The sequence below is a fragment of the Fukomys damarensis genome, unplaced genomic scaffold, assembly GCF_012274545.1.
Source record: "Fukomys damarensis isolate Sample0158 unplaced genomic scaffold, DMR_v1.0_HiC HiC_scaffold_21, whole genome shotgun sequence".
Lineage (NCBI taxonomy): Eukaryota > Metazoa > Chordata > Mammalia > Rodentia > Bathyergidae > Fukomys > Fukomys damarensis.
In genome coordinates, this window is record NW_022900933.1 from 19279889 (window position 1) to 19295742 (window position 15854).

General features: G+C 40.8%; 2 protein-coding genes across 2 annotated transcripts in view; both read right to left on the bottom strand.

Moving 5' to 3' along the window:
• Ism2 (isthmin 2) overlaps positions 1-6689 on the bottom strand; it is a 23157-nt gene extending 16468 nt beyond the window's left edge. The window contains 3 exon segments of the mRNA XM_033766729.1: positions 32-197; positions 2827-2902; positions 6672-6689. Of these exon segments, the coding sequence (XP_033622620.1) occupies positions 32-197; positions 2827-2902; positions 6672-6689 (260 nt within the window).
• Sptlc2 (serine palmitoyltransferase long chain base subunit 2) overlaps positions 2558-15854 on the bottom strand; it is a 72422-nt gene continuing 59125 nt past the window's right edge. Inside the window, exons 9-11 of the mRNA XM_033766701.1 lie at positions 10576-10711; positions 9492-9621; positions 2558-7608 (exon numbers count right to left, since the gene is read on the bottom strand). Of these exons, the coding sequence (XP_033622592.1) occupies positions 7489-7608; positions 9492-9621; positions 10576-10711 (386 nt within the window). The 3' untranslated portion in view covers positions 2558-7488. The remainder of the gene's footprint in view (positions 7609-9491; positions 9622-10575; positions 10712-15854) is intronic.

Consider the following 15854-nt stretch of genomic DNA (forward strand, 5'->3'; position numbering starts at 1 on the left):
CCCAAGCGAATTCCTGTCCCCGGGAAGTTGCCGCCCGCCGCAGTCCAGCCTCGTGCGCTCGGCGACCCCTGCTGGGCGGGGAGCGTCCCGGGTCACCCCGGTTTCCCGACGGCGCCAACTGGGGAAGACTCCCTTAGGGATCGTCCAGCGCTGCTGCTGGAGGCGGGGACCCACACCCGCTGTCCCTTCAGCCTGCACTTTAGAAACCAGGAACAAGTTGAGACTCGGTAAAGCCCCAGGATAGTGGAGAGACAGCCGTGAGGCGAGTGGTCAGTTGACCCTGCCCTGCAGCCTGGTATCACCGAGTTAGAGCCCTGTGGGACTCCCTGAAGGCCTCCTGGCAGGCCGCACGGGCAGCATGACAATGGCCTGCTTTCCCGTTGAGTAAAGCCTGAGCTGTGGCCAAGAGCAAGAATGAGGCAGTGGCAACCCCAGCGGCCAGGATGGGGCAGTCAGGGAGATGTCCACCAAGCGGCCAGATAAAGGAGCTGGAGGGGGACTCAGGTTTCGTGCTCTCTGGGTGTGGAGAGGGTGGCTAGGAGCCTAGCCGTAGGGGTGAACTGCTGGGACCTGGGGGAGCCAGAGTGAAGGTCTGAGGGGACCTTCCGTTTTCTGCAGCTACTCCTGTCCTCAAAAGCACAACAGAAGGGCCGGCGTTGGGCACAGTGGCACACACCTTTCTCAGCATTCAGAAGCTGAGGCAGAAGGATTACTGTAAGAGGCCAGTCTGAACTACAGAGCAAAACCCTGCTGCAAAAAATCAAAAAATAAAAACCCGTGCACAACCTAGGACAAACCAGCAGAGCTTTGAATGGTGCATGGCAAGGGTGTTAATTCCGGTCTGAGGTTGGCCAGTAGGATCTGAATCCTGATTCTTCTGCCACCGATTAAGTGGGTGACATTATTGGACAAATTATTCAGTTTCTATGCTTTTGTTATCTCTAATGGAGTGGGGAGGGTGAGTGTTAGCCACTACAAGCCTGAAGAGGAAATGAGAACTCATGCTGAGTTCAGCTTTAGACAGCTACACTGTCTTATATTTATGAGACCAAGTTCCAGCCTGCCTTAGGCCTTTCCAAGTTTTCTCTTTTTCCCTTTTGATTAGAATAAGTGGTAGGTCCTACTACATCCATTCTTGTTCTCACTGCACCCCCAACCCCATGAAACTAGATTTTTTAAGTTTTTTTTTTTCTGGTACCAGGGATGGAACTCAGGACCTTGTGCTTGCAAGGCAGGCATGGTGCCACTCCCAGCCCCGTGCTGTGACTTTCCTGTGTGGAAACCAGTCTTGCCTGTATGTGCATTCAACATTGCTCATCTATAAATTTTTCTCTAGGATCTCCTTTGAATTTATTCTAACTCACCAGTTTCATTAATGTATTAAATAGAACCTTTAGCAAGTGTTTATTTTTATATATTTTTGAAGTTTTTTATTTTTGAGTCAGGGTCACACTGTTAATTCAGGCTGGCCTTGAACTGCTGGCCTTAAACTCATAGTGGTGATCCTCCTGCTTTGGCCTCCTGAGTGCTGGGATTACAGGCGTGTACCACCACACCCAGCAAGTGTTTATTTTTATATCCTTTTTGGCGGGGTACCGGGGATGGAACTCAGGACCTTGTGCTTGTGAGGCACGCACAGTGCCACTGAGCCAAATCCCCAGTCTATTTTTATATCAGTAAGAGTAATGACGGGCCGGGAATTTAGCTCAGTTCAGTGGCCTGCCTTGCAAGTGCAAAGGACCCAAGTTCAATCATCCCTGGTACCAAAAAAAAAAAAAAAAAAAAAAAAAAAAAAAAAAAAAAAATTTTTTTAAAGTAATGGGCATTGAACTTTTGACTTTGGCACTGAGCTACATCCCTAGGCCTTGTTCTGAGACAAGTCTAAATTGCTCAGGAAGAGTTTAAACTTGTGATCCTCCTGCCTCAGCCTCCCAAAGTGCTGGGATTACAGGCATGTCCCCCTATACCCTGCTTTGGATCATACTCTATTTCTCCTCCATAACCCTTAGCAGTTTGTAAAATGACAGAATTCTAAGTTCATATGCATGTTTACTAGGAAGTCGGAGCCGGAGCAGTATCTATTTTTCCATAGCTTTACTGGTGGCGACTGGTACTCCTGCTGGCAGAGAGGAAACTCTTAGTATGGTTGAATAACTAAAGGCAGATGCATCTTTGTGAATACTTTATTAGAGCAAATCAATACACCTGCATGAGATGATTCTTACATCATCTTATGTTCTTTAACATGTGTTCTCAAAGTGATACACCAATCCCCAATCCACTTCAGTCATCTGATAAAAAATAAAAGTAAAAAATTATCATGTCAAGAAGGCAGGGTAATACAGAGTGACATTTTAACACATTACCAAAATTTAAAAAAAATTTTATTTACATTTCCTCTTCACTCACTTCCCCAGATTATACTAACATTACAGCAATGGGAGGCGTTAACATCACAGTGCACCTTGCAAAGTCACTTACAGGTTAATTTGGTCAGCGGGAACATAGAGACCAGCAAAGTAAGACCTCAGCTCTTCCACAAGCACTGCTCTCTTCTCTTTCCCCCTTCTCTTACTGTTAGCTGCCTTTATTCAGAGAGGGATCATCAAGACTGGGTATGCAGGCTGGATTTCCAGTGTTCTGTGCAGCCTCGGCAAGGAAGTCTTTTGTAATTCCAGGTACTGGGTAAACAATCCCGAGGTAACAAACTGTTAAGGGTGAAGATGGGTTCCATTCCACCCTAGTCAGCGGTGTGTCCCCCACTCTCGGAAGGCCTAGACCAGTGGTGGTGAACCTATGGCACATGTTCCACAGCAGGCTGCTTACTATCACTGAAGGCTCGAAAAGGTTTGCCACCTGGGCCTAGGACAAGTAACTGAGCTTTGCACAAGAAACCTGGGAACTGTGTTGGAAAAAGCAAACTCAGAGTGAGCTCAAATCTCCTTGTGCATGGAAAGATTCACTTCTTCACACAGATGGAAATGAAAGACATAAAGCACAGCAACCTTTCATTCAACCTCCCAGAACAGAGCTTTGGGTTTTGCTTCATTAAGAACACAGGAACTGCAGCATGAGAACCACTGTATTCCATAGGGTCAGTTTATTACAACTCATCATACCAGAAAGAAAAACATCTTAAGGCCATTTGTCATGCATACTACAAACAAAACCTGGTCCGTGGCTCCCGGCAAGCAACCTGCAAGGGTGGACCATGGATGTGCAATCTCCAGGCGCACCAGAGAAGACTAATCATTTCTGTGAGGGGATCTGACAGCCCCGTTTGTCTCTTTCCCAGAAGACTAAATCTATAGCAAACAGTGGCTTGGCAAACAAATCACTGGAAATCGCAAAAGGAACAATAGCACTTTGTACACAAGTAAAGCCAAGGGGTCACCGTCTAGTCCTAGCATTGCTTTTGTGTGATATCTGGCCAGACCTGGCTTGGAGCCCAAATTTCATGTGGATAAAGCAGAGGAGAGGAAGGGTCATGCTTTTTTCCACATAAAAGGTATTTTGATTTAACCGTCTTAATGGATGAAGATGCCTGCTGGGCACTGGGCTTCCATGTTAAGCAGAAAACCATACATCTATAGATTCTGGGGCTTGAAAAAAATTTTATAGATTCTTGGCTAAGCAGATAGAATCTTTGATTTTCCTACTTCTCATCTCCAGTCAGTCCCTTTGGGCTGATTTTACCTGTGTAAAATGCTCAACAATTCTGATCTTCATGAGTATAGAGTAATGTTTTGTTTTTGGTACCAGGGATCCAACTCCGACCCCTGCGTTTGCAAGGCAGACAGTGAAACCACTGAGCTAAATCCCTGGCTCAGTATAGATAGCTAGAAAAGGACAATCACTGTTCTCCCTCTTTTTCTAACCAGCAGTGGAAATATATACAGATTAAACCCTTTGTAGTTTACCTAGAAAACACCAGGAGAGGCATCCTGGGAATTAGGTCACAGTAATTCTTTACACAAGGAAACAGTTGCATTTAGTCTTTTCTAGGTACTTTTGCCACAATGTTACAAATCCACACACACAAAAAGAATTAGCCAATTTCTCTTTCTTCATTGCCTAGGTGTGACCAGCAATTAATTCTACCCTAATATGCCAATTCAGTATCACTGGGGACCAGACATCTTCACTGATTTGGAAGAGAAGAACACGCAGGAAGTGGCAGAGTCCAACATTTTTTCCACCTTCCCTGAGAAGTCAGGAAATCTTTCCAAGTGAGCCATTCTTCCTCCTGGCTTTCACTAATAGGAAGCAAAGTGTATTATACACTAGAAAATCGAGCTAGACCATATCAGTCATGAGAAACTTAGATATAGGCTCTTTTAATTAGGAGGGATGAAATAGCTCCCTATCTCCTCCTGAAATGTAAGGCTGAATGGACAGAGAACCAGGACTCTCAACTACTGATCCTTGAAGGACAGGACCATTATACATCAGTTTTCTCTGGAGATGAAATTCTAAAAATTAGTAACTGGAAGATAAAGAAAAAGGGAGGAGGAGGGCGGAATTACAGAGATAATTCCAGAGACTGGGAAAAGTTCCTTAGCATCTCAAAGGGCCATGGGGCAAAACCAGAGCCCTTAGTATGGATGAAGGATGTTCTTGTTCACCTGTGACTGCGTACGAAGAAACCAGTTCTGACCATTTAAAATCTTCACCCTCTCATGAGAATCTAAGGCAGTAACTAAAGGACTAAGGCTGCAGGACTCCTCAAACAAGCACTGCACAGGGTTCTACAGACTGGAATCTTTTTATGAAGGGGATTAAAAAAAACCTGAAGCAAAGAAAAAAGTTTTAAAAAGTACTCCCAAATTCCCGTACTGCTAGGATAAAGCTTTTAAAATAAAGATTGGAGGAGAAATGCCAAGAAGCAGCTGATCCACTCTTCATATGGGATTTTGATGTTTCCTAGCTCTGTGTTTATTGATGTGCTCTGCTGAAAGCGGTCTCACAAACTGCAAACGAACAAAAGCAATGTTGAGTAAAAAGAATGAGAAATGTGGTGAGAATAAGTCACACCTCTACCGATTCACTCAGATTATCAAGTGTGGCAGTAATGATTAACGGATACATGCTTTAATCCCATCAGACTCCTGGATCAGGTCACATTAAACTGTACTAAACACATTTTATAATGTGTATCATTTTATTACATGAAAAGAATAAAGCCATTTTTATTTTGGAAAATAAACTGTACTAAACAGTATTTTTATGCCTCAGGTATCCACTCATTCTCAATGATTTATTCATACATCCTTGCATTTCCCTAAGAACTTAGCTAATGATGCCAATGATATGACTGGACTCAGATTTACACTACAGTTTAAGAGACAACTGGCCATATATAATATCTGTATGACATTTCTCTTCTAGAGAGTTCAGAGGTCCTGCATGGTCATAGGAATTTGTCCCTTCAAAATAAACTTTGTAACGATTCTCAAATAGCTTTGCACCAATTATTGATATGTTTAAATGTCCACACTGACATTTTAATTTGAAGTGACTTCATGCAAGTTAAAAAGACTAGCAGGTAAGTTCATTGCTCAAAATCTTTGACTTTTGTTAAGCCTATATCTATACCATTAAATAGCAACTGCAGTGCCAAAGCTACCTGGTACTCTAGTGGGATTCTACAGTGGGGGCTAAGACACATGGCAAAGTTAGCAATGTATTTTATTTTACAGGACTAGCTACTTTGAGACTTCAACCTATTAACTTTAACATGTACATGCTAAATATAATCCCTGTATCCCTCCTTGGTTCTTTTTCTCACTCTTTTATGTCCTTTAAAAAAAGTGATATAAAACCTGGAATATGTCAAGGACTTAAAAGCTCTCAGATGCTGAGAGTGACCAAGGATAACTTTTATATGCAGGACACAGAAATAAAATTTGACAAACAATATTGCTTACATCCTGCACAACATGTATTTTTTACAAACATTCCACAGCTGATGACCAGAGGCCTAGGAGGGTGTGGATTAGGGGTCTTCACCAATAAAAGGTGCAATTTCAAAAACAGAAATATGAAAACCTACTTTTATACATCATTCTTACACGCTGTTCCCAACCCTCCCCTATAATACTTGATGGCTACTAAAAGACAAGATGATCTTGGTACAATAAAGCCAAAAGTTTGTTTCACTTAAGCTTTGGTCAAAAGAAACAAAATAATTTCAAAGTGGTGATTTTCAGTATGTTCTTTGGTCAAGTAGTATAAAGCTCTCTGAAAAAGTCTCCTTTACCTGGTTATAGCATGAACAAAGAATTCAAATAGAGGATATTCTATAGTTTAGGAAGGAGAAATGTGATCAGAATTTCTCGGGGGGGGGGGACCCCACATAATGGAAGCACAGGGAGACTTTAGCTCGAGGTCAAGATTGTGTTAAGAAATCAGGAATAGAAGAATTTACCATTCAGAAAGAAGTCAGTGCATCAGCTTCTAAAAGGACTAAGTTAACTCAAATCCTGAAATAGGAACATGATAAATCATTTCTGCACAGAAGACTGACCAACGTTTTCCTTCAGCAGTTCGAATCCTAATCTAGACTCAAATATCACTAGAAGCTATCATAATTTTTGAAAAGTAGAGACAGAAACACCATCACAGACATTCTGCAAATAATCAATTCTTGCCCCAGTGCCCCTGCTCCTCACCTCACAAGGAATGCCCATCGTTATCAAGCAGCTTTATACAAAGATGAGTTTTTACCATTGATGTCTGACCTTGGTGGGATGTTGGTACTTCTAAAACGCTGAATATTTCAAGTAGGAGGTTGGAGGTATTACAATTACAGGTTGGGAAGAACCTAAAATTTGGGCATACCCTCAGACTGTGACCATAGGAAGACATATTTGATAGTGAAGGAAGAAATCATCCGGTGACTAAAAGAAAAAATGGATTAAGACCGAAGCCTGAGAGACACTGGCCAGGAGGAGTTACACATGATTTGCTTGGCACTGTTGCTGCTTACTATTTTTTCTTCAAAGGCTGAACTGAAGACTGAAGGGAGAATACTCCAGTTGACTACATGACTGGCTGAATAAGGGCTCCAAGATGGGCACCTCTGACACCTGGATGGAAGTAAGTGGAAGGCACTTGCTTCCTGGGGAGGAGGGTTGGAGAGCCACAGGTCCAAGCCCTCGAGGTGGCTGGAGAGGGAAATACCTATGTGGTTAGCCAGATAAGGTAGTGTCAGTGGGATTTCACAAGTAGAATAGGTATAAAATAAAATGCTTTTTAATGGACAAAGCAAGTCACTTCTTTTTTAAAAGGTAAGATTTAGGGAAGGACGCATGTGAAGCAGTTGATTATTTACAAAATGTCATTGAGAGTACAGGTGGCCACCTTCAGTAGTTGAAGAAATGCCTTTGACATGAGGTGGCCACAGAAGTGTGGTTCCTGGAACTGGCTCAGAAAGGCCATACACTGTCTTGGGTGAGGGAGAGTTCCTCTAAGGGAGCACCTAAAGGCTCAGTCTTCCGTTTCTTCATACGTAGTCTCGTCAAACGGTCTGTCCAATAGAGGCACCAATCGATGACGGGAATACTTCAGCTGCAACAGGTCCCCAACTTCATCTATCTCCTTTAAAGCCTACGACAGACAACACAAAGCAGAGTCAGAGCCAGGGGGATGCAGACTTGCCTGAGACTGTTCTGGCTTGAATATAATCCTGAAAAGGTTACCCACAGGTGGGTTTGTGCTGCGTGCATTTACTCCATATCAGATTATGTACAGTCGTGGACAGAGCTGCTTTTGAACAAGGCTGTCAGCTGTCTGTGAATAATGGGTCATGAATAGCCAGGTATGCAGCATAAAGGTAAAACTATCAAAGTGGGACGTGCTCAGAGGAAAGTGAACAAATTGCTCACATGTGACTCCCAAGTCTCTGTGACATCACAAAAACCTGTTAATCTTAGAGCTATAATTCTGTATAAGAATGTATACCTTATACTTCAGAGTTGATTATATGAATATAAAGACAATTTCACCCGTTCTTTAATTAAAAAAAAATCAATGTTCAGGGAGAAAGAGAGAGAAGAAAAGTATTAGTAGTATTACTTATACATATCAGCATAATAAAAAAGAATCCGTCATTCCTAAATGTGAAAAACATAACAAGCAAATGAGAGCTGGGCTTCAATATGCATGGAACAGTGGTATCTCTGTGAAGAGGTTTAACTGAAAACTCCACATGGAAACAAGCCTGATTTTCAGCTGGGGGAATTTATTAACTATTTATCCCCCTGACCTCTGATACAGATTTATTCAAGGAAAAAAACCACATGAAAAGGACATTTATAAACACTGACTTCAGAAAAACTACATTTTTTATCAATGTAAAAAAGATGATCAGAAATAGAAGAGAAACCCAAACAAACCCACAGTAGTCAAAGGGGATGTAGATTATAAGATTTCTTCTGATTCCATACCATATTTCAGAGAAGTTTATTTTTGAGACGAAGCGAGGGGGGGGGTTTCATTATAGAAATAGGAAACCTGAAATCAATGAGTTAAAAAAAATCAGTGAGTGCCAGGGATTTAGCTCAGTGGTGCCACCACCTGCCTCACAAGTGCAAGGTCCTGAGTTCAATCCCCAGTACTGCCCCCCAAAATCAAATGAGCTAGGTGCAGTAGCAATAAATTACCAAATTTTTAAAAATTTAAAACTTAGCTGGGCGCATGTCTGTAATCCCAGCACTCACTTGGGAGGCTGAGGCAGGAGGATCGCTGTGAGTTTGAGACCAGCCTGGGCTACATAGTGAGTTCCAGGTCAGTCTCAACTACACAGTGAGACCCTGTCTCAAAAAAAAAAAAAAGAAAAACTTAAAAAAGTTTTAAAAATCAGTGCAGAAATGTATTAATAAGCCCCCCCGTCCCTTTTTCCTTTTTGAGACAGAATCTTGCTATGTAGGCCAGGCTCGTCTTGAACTCACAGAGATCCTCCTGCCTCAGCTTCCCAAGTGCTGGGATTACAGGGGTGTACCACCATACCTGGTTTATCATTAATATATATATATATTTTTTTGGTAATGGGGATCAAACTCAGGACCTTGTGCTTGCAATGCAGGCACTCAGGAGGCTGAGGCAGGAGGATGGCCAGGAGGTTCGAAATACGTAAGTGAAACTCTGTCCTCAAAACCAAACAAAAATGTATCAGAAAGCTCAGGGTAGAAATAGCTGGAATAGGAAGAGAATTTATAGCCACAGAGTCCATAATGAGAGAGAGAATGGCACGAGATGAAGCTAGAAACCTCTCCAGAGCTCCGATGCTGCTGCTCTGGTAGGAGATGCTATAGATTCTTACCTTTTTTTGTAAATGTCAGTTTTATGTAGCGCTGTACCACTGCTGTCTTATCAGTAAACAGTTTAGGTGCTCAAAGAACATGAAGATCAAGGGGTGCTTAATTTCACCTGATACACAGAGGCCTGACAGGATAAGGCAGGTTTATACTAAGGTGGAAGTGTTTACTTACTGTATCGAGCATTTCTTTGGTATGAGCTGCCGACAAGCAAAACCTGGCTCTGGACTCAATAATTGGGGTGGCAGGAAATCCAACTACAACTACACCCATGTTCCGCTTCAGCATCTCCCGTCCAAAGGCGCTGTAGAGGGCAACAAGAAGGAAAGAAGTGAAGATGGATATTACAGCAGACAGTGCAAAGGTCTTGCTGTCTTGCAGGCAGGCACTGGACAGTGATGAGGCACTGGAGACTTCTAATAGTTTTCTCCACTCTCCTAGTTCACAAAAACTACTTGTGTATAATTATATTTATTCAATACGATTACCGAATATAATTATTGTTCCTTTGCTTTTCCTATTGTTCCTTTCCTAGTTTCACTGCACATCTGGACTTCTCAAATACACTGAAAGCTCTCCCCCAGGGTGAGGCCATCCATTACGTATGCTTCACACAAACTGAAGGAGCTGGTGTAATCCACACACTTGCTAGACGCCCAGCACCATGCCCTGACCTCCTGGCCCATGCTCCCTCAGGCCTGTCCTCCAGCTTCCATGAGTGCTTGGTTGCTCTTCCACTGACCACACACGCTTCTGCACCTGGCCTTTGCACAGATGCTACTTTCTCCAAGTGGCTCTTGGTTCCTTCAGGCCTTCGCTCAGCTGTCACAGAGGCTTTCACTGAGAAACTGTCACCTGCCCACACCAGAGCATTCTCAGTTCCCACGGGTAGCCCGCTCGATTTTCTCCTGTAGTGCCCAACACTTTCCAGTGTACCACAGAACTTATTTATTGTGTTTTTCTGACTCTTGCACCACTAGAATATAAGCTCCACAGGAAAGTTATGTTTGTGTGTAGGGTAACCATCTATTGAAGCACCTGGAAAGTAGCATTAAATTCAAATGTTTAATGAAAGAAAAGTAAGTTAATACATCTTGCAATTTGGTATCCACTTTGTCAACTATAGCTTATCTGCTAAGTAAAGGTTAACACAGTAAGGATAAGACAATTTCCCCTAACAAATTAAATAAGCTCCAGTCTCCTATCACAGATACCTTCAGTCTAATGAGAGGCCAGTCCCACTTGTGAGAAAACATACCCAATTTTGGCTGGCATGTAGAGCATCAAAGGCACCACTGGAGAATCTTCATTTCCATAAATTATGAAGCCCATCTCCTTCAGGCGTCTCCTGAAATACCTGGTATTTTCAGCTAACTGCTGCACACATTCTTTGCCTGGAAAATCAGGGGGAGAGAAAACAAATTAATATTAAGCAAAAGAAGTAACAAAAAAGATAGTTAATTGGTCTCTAATCTACCTAATCAAGTCTATGTTTTGTTTCTTCCATTCCAACATAGATATTTTTGCACAGTAAGCTATGGATTATAAATATGAATAAATAGGCCTCACTTTACATCCTGCCATTCTAGCTGTTGTGCTTGTATAACAATGTAAAAATAAAGTTTAACGACTAATGTTTCCACGACACATTAGCATTCCCAAAGAACTACAGCCACACCACCTCACTGAGCATTCCACACATCCGTGACTGGGCAGGACATTTATTATCGTCTTCGTTGTGTGGGCCAGGAGACTATCTGACAAAAGTGACGACTTGGCAAGCTGAGACCAGAATCCAGCTCTCCCAACTTCAATATTCATTCCAACTAACCATGCTGCACATAAATAATTTCCCTGAAGAGTTTCACTTTATATTACTATTTCTTTAAAATTTACACAGAGCAACAGTCTACCTATAATAAGTAGAATCATTTTGTTTTTTGTTTTGCAGTGCTGAGGCTTTGAGGCCAGGGCCTCAGGCATGTGAGGTAAGAGCTCTACCACTAAAATATATACTCAGCCCTAAAATCTTAGTTCTAGCCCTATTTTAGTTTATCCTTCCTAAAACACTAACAGACTAAACTACAAGTTTCTCTGACTGACAAATATCTGACTATGTACTGACATTATGGTAAATTAATCTATGAAATGATGCCCTAAAAATAGTTCTGTTATGCACAGCCTAGCCAATAAATCTAAAAGATCAGCTTGCAAAGGGCTAAGAACTGTTTCACGATCTTCTCACCCACAAATACTTATGAATAAAAGAGACTGCAGTGATTTTCCTACACATATTAGAAAGTCAGACATTTGTGTTAAGTCCAAGGATGATACAGTGACAAATGAATCAACCAATCAGACATACCAAACTAACAAATGTCCTCAGAACTAGAACACTAACATATCCACCTTTCATGGGATGCCACCCTAGATAAAAACTGGCTACAAATAATCCCAAATTAATACTCTTTGTATAATTTCAAGTTGATCCAAGAAAAACAACCTTAGATTAACCTAATTATCATGAACACTAAGGAATATCACCTATGCTGTAAGTCTTACAAAGAATAAGAACAGACATTAAAGTATGTTATATTTAAGTATGTTGAGAACCAATGAGATAAGTAGCCCAATTTTTCCCAAGTGTATCAATACATGCTTACTCTGAGAAAAAGGGGACTCCTACTTCTAGCTGTGACAGAGTACCAGAGGCTGCATTTACCTGGCTTTTGTAAACAACAGAAAACTAGACAATTTGTAACACAATGATTTTCAGACACGCAATTGCAGGCAATGCAGGATAGTGCTGTCTGAGAGGGGAAACCAAGGGTGGCCCTTCAGGCTGCTCCATGCTCTTTGGAGCAGGATCTAGGATGCTGCAGAGGAAAGGGGGCCTGGTCTAGTCAGCTGAGGACAGTTAAGACTCCAGCTGAGGGCTGAGAGAGGCGATCAGAGGTGGGGAGGCCGAAGGGGCTGGACTCTGTTGGCAGTGTACAGGAGAGGAGGGACAAGCAGAGTACACCTTGGGCATCTGCACAGTTCCCTCGGCCTCGGGGAGAGCACTGGCTGTCATCCACACGAAAAGAAACTATTAGAGGCCAGGGAAAGATCTTCCAGAAAACAGTACACCGAACACTTTCTGCCACTCACGCAGAGTTGAGGACAGTTTGTGTTTACCCAACAAGATGGTCAGCCTTTATAAGATACCTAAAACAGTCCTCAAAAAGGCATCACCCTAGACAAAAATTTGGTTTTGGGCAATGCTAACAAACCTTAAATAAAAGTCTCAAAAAGATTCAACTGACTTCAAGAACAAAGTCCAACATTACCTAGTCTAGCATTCAACACAGTTCAGTACACAACAGTGTAAATTTTACAATGTCCAACACTTAATTTAAAAATCTGGAAGCATTCAAAGAAATGGGAAAATATGACCTTAAAACCAGGCAAAAAGTCAACCAATAGAAGCAGACTAGAAATGACAGAGTATTAGCAGACAAGGATATTAAAAATTCCTTTCTTTGGGTGAAGGGTAAGTACTACTCATTGGAACTTTACACTGAGCTACATCCTCAGTCCTATTTTAAATTGTGAGATGGGATATCATTAAGTCACTAAATTGCTCAGCTCAAACTTACAAACCTTCCTGTCTCAGCCTCCCAGTGTGCTGGGATTATAGGAGGGTACCACGCCCAGCCTAAAATGCTATTACAATTATGTTCTGTATGTTCCAATAGGTATAGGGAATATGATAAGAAAAAGGAACAATCAAAATGAAACAATGCTAATGAATCTTAAAAGCATGGTAAATGAAATAAACCTGGCACAAAAAGAGTATGCATTGTATGAACCCATTTATGTAAAATACTAAAGAAGAAAATTGTGAGAACAGAAAATACATAGATTAGTGGTTGCTAGCAAGTGGGAAGGGGACTGACAGCAAAGGGGCACAGGAGGACTTTGGAGATGTTGGAAATATTCTATACTGTGATTATGGCATGGCTGTCAGACTGCGTGTATTTTTGTTATTGTTGTTTTGTTCTGTTTTTGTTTTTTGGGTACCAGGAATCAAACTCAGGACCTTGTGCTTGCCAGGCAGGTGTAGCAACACTGAGCTAAATCCCTGGTCCAAGTAATGTTGGTTTGATTTTTTTACTGCATATATTTGTAAAACTCCTAGTATTACATATTTAAAACTGGTAAATTTTATTAGTCTATATAAATATCTCACTAAAGCTAGTTTTCTAAAAAAACTGAGTGATATGCTTGCATATTAGTATACATGATTTTTTCCTGAATTACCTTTTAGTTATCATAACTCTAATAGTGCTAGCCCTCTTATAAACTTACTAGCCTCAGGTGAGAAAAAAAAATTTTAATACCAAGGAAATAAAGGAAAATTATCAAAGAAAGAACTGTTAAGAGTTTTAGATTATAACTTTCCCACTATGCATTATTATCTGTTCCCTGACAGGAAGCATCCCAGAAGAAAACGTATAAAATAATATTCACTTACACACACTCACACTCACACACACAACACACACAGACCCCCAAGTATACAACCTCAAAGTATGGAGGGCAGGTATTTAAAACCTCTAAAACACATACACACACACACACACACACACACATTTGCTGATCAGTATTCTGTGGTAAAGACATACCATAATTTTATTTATTCATTTACATGTTGATGGACACCAGGTTCTCATTAAATGAATGTGAATGAAGTTCATTAAAGTCCACATTAAAAATAACTCTCTCCTAAATATATATTTAAACATTTTAGTTATATCCCAAAAAGGGAAAAATTACTGTAATTATTAATTACGGCTTGGTTTTAATTGACTCTAATTGCTTTAGGTATGTGGCAAAAAGAATGTACTATTTATACTTTACAAATATAAAAATTGGGCCCAGAGATATCAACTTACTTTGTCCAATTATTTTTATAAAGCTGGAGGCAGACCATGGTCTTCTGACTCCAGTCTAGTACCTTTTCCCTCTATGCCACACCAAAAGAATATTTATTTAAAAAAAAAAATGGTGGGGGGATAGGGATTGAACTCAGCACCTTGTGCTTGCGAGGCAGGCAGCAGAACCACTGAGCTAAATCCCCAGCCCCTTCTATTCCTCAAATTTTAAAATCTAACCCTTTGTTGGTAATAATATCCATACTTTATTCTGTAACCAGTACTTGTAGGCCAATTCAAGTAGGGATGGCTGAGTAAAGGTGCCTAAGAAGATGCAGGCTGAGTAAGAGACAAATGAAAAGTAGCTTTTCTCAATTAATTCACCCCAAATAGCAAAACTGTACCCCCTGCACAGATGAGTTCAAGAATAACGGGTAAGAATGAGTTAAGACCAGTGCTACAGGAGGAACTCAATTAATTTTAGATGGGAAAATTAAAATGTCAGAATGAATCACAGAAATGCAGGGTTTTTTTTATTCAAAAATTATTAGGCCAAACCATCAAACTGCCAATATTTTACCTGACTATATAAAAAGCAACCTCTTATGGTCTGACCTAATAATTTCAAAGACATTAGATTAAGAGGAAAATAAAGAAGTCAAACAGATTTATACTATTACAAATTGATTTACACATTTACATATTAGATATTATCACTTACTCTTGTCTGTTTGTTTGAGACAGGCTCTGTTTAGGCAGCAATCCTCCTGCCTCAGCCTCCTGCATGCTGGGATTACAGGCATGAAATACCATGCCTGCCTATCCCTTACTCTTAAAGGAATATTAAGTTTTAACACAACACAGTCATTCATTTTAAACTAAATACTATATAAAATACAAGTTATGGGCCTGGAATTTAGCTCAGTGGTTCCGGTGCTTGCCTCACAAGCACAAGGGCCTGAGTTTCATCCCCGGTACCAAAACAAAACAAGTTAATATTAACACAAGTAGGCTAATTACTATTTAATCTGTTAGCTCAGTTCTAAATTTTTTACTAGAGTTTCAATATCTGGTCTAACATAGACTGAAACAAAGAAGTTAGTTCAGCACTGCTAAAGATCTTTACCTTGACTCAGAAAGAACACAAATGAAAGAACATAAAAAACAAAAACAACAACAAAAAACCATAAATCTTTACTTTTAAGGGTAATAAGGCTGTCTTTCTGAATTTCTTAAGTATAGTTAAGAAAAGTTAGAATACTTATAGTTAGAATAAGGCCTTAACTATAAAAGATCTGTAGTTTGGTACAGATGAGAGAAAATTTTAGTAAATAAGAAAATGTAGTACAAAACTTTGATAGGTCATTTGTACACCTCAACTTCTTTGTAATAAATTTTATATTCAGGGAGGAAATGACACATATGAAGGATCAACGAGCTGGGAGATTTCATTCTTTTAAGAACCTAGAGGACCCGCTGGACATGGTGGTGCATGCCTGTAATCCCAGCACTTGGGAGGCTGAGGCAGGAGGATTGCTGTGAGTTTGAGACCAGCCTAGGCTACATAGTGAGTTCCAGGTCAGTCTCCACTATACGGTGAGACCCTGTCTCAAAAAACAAA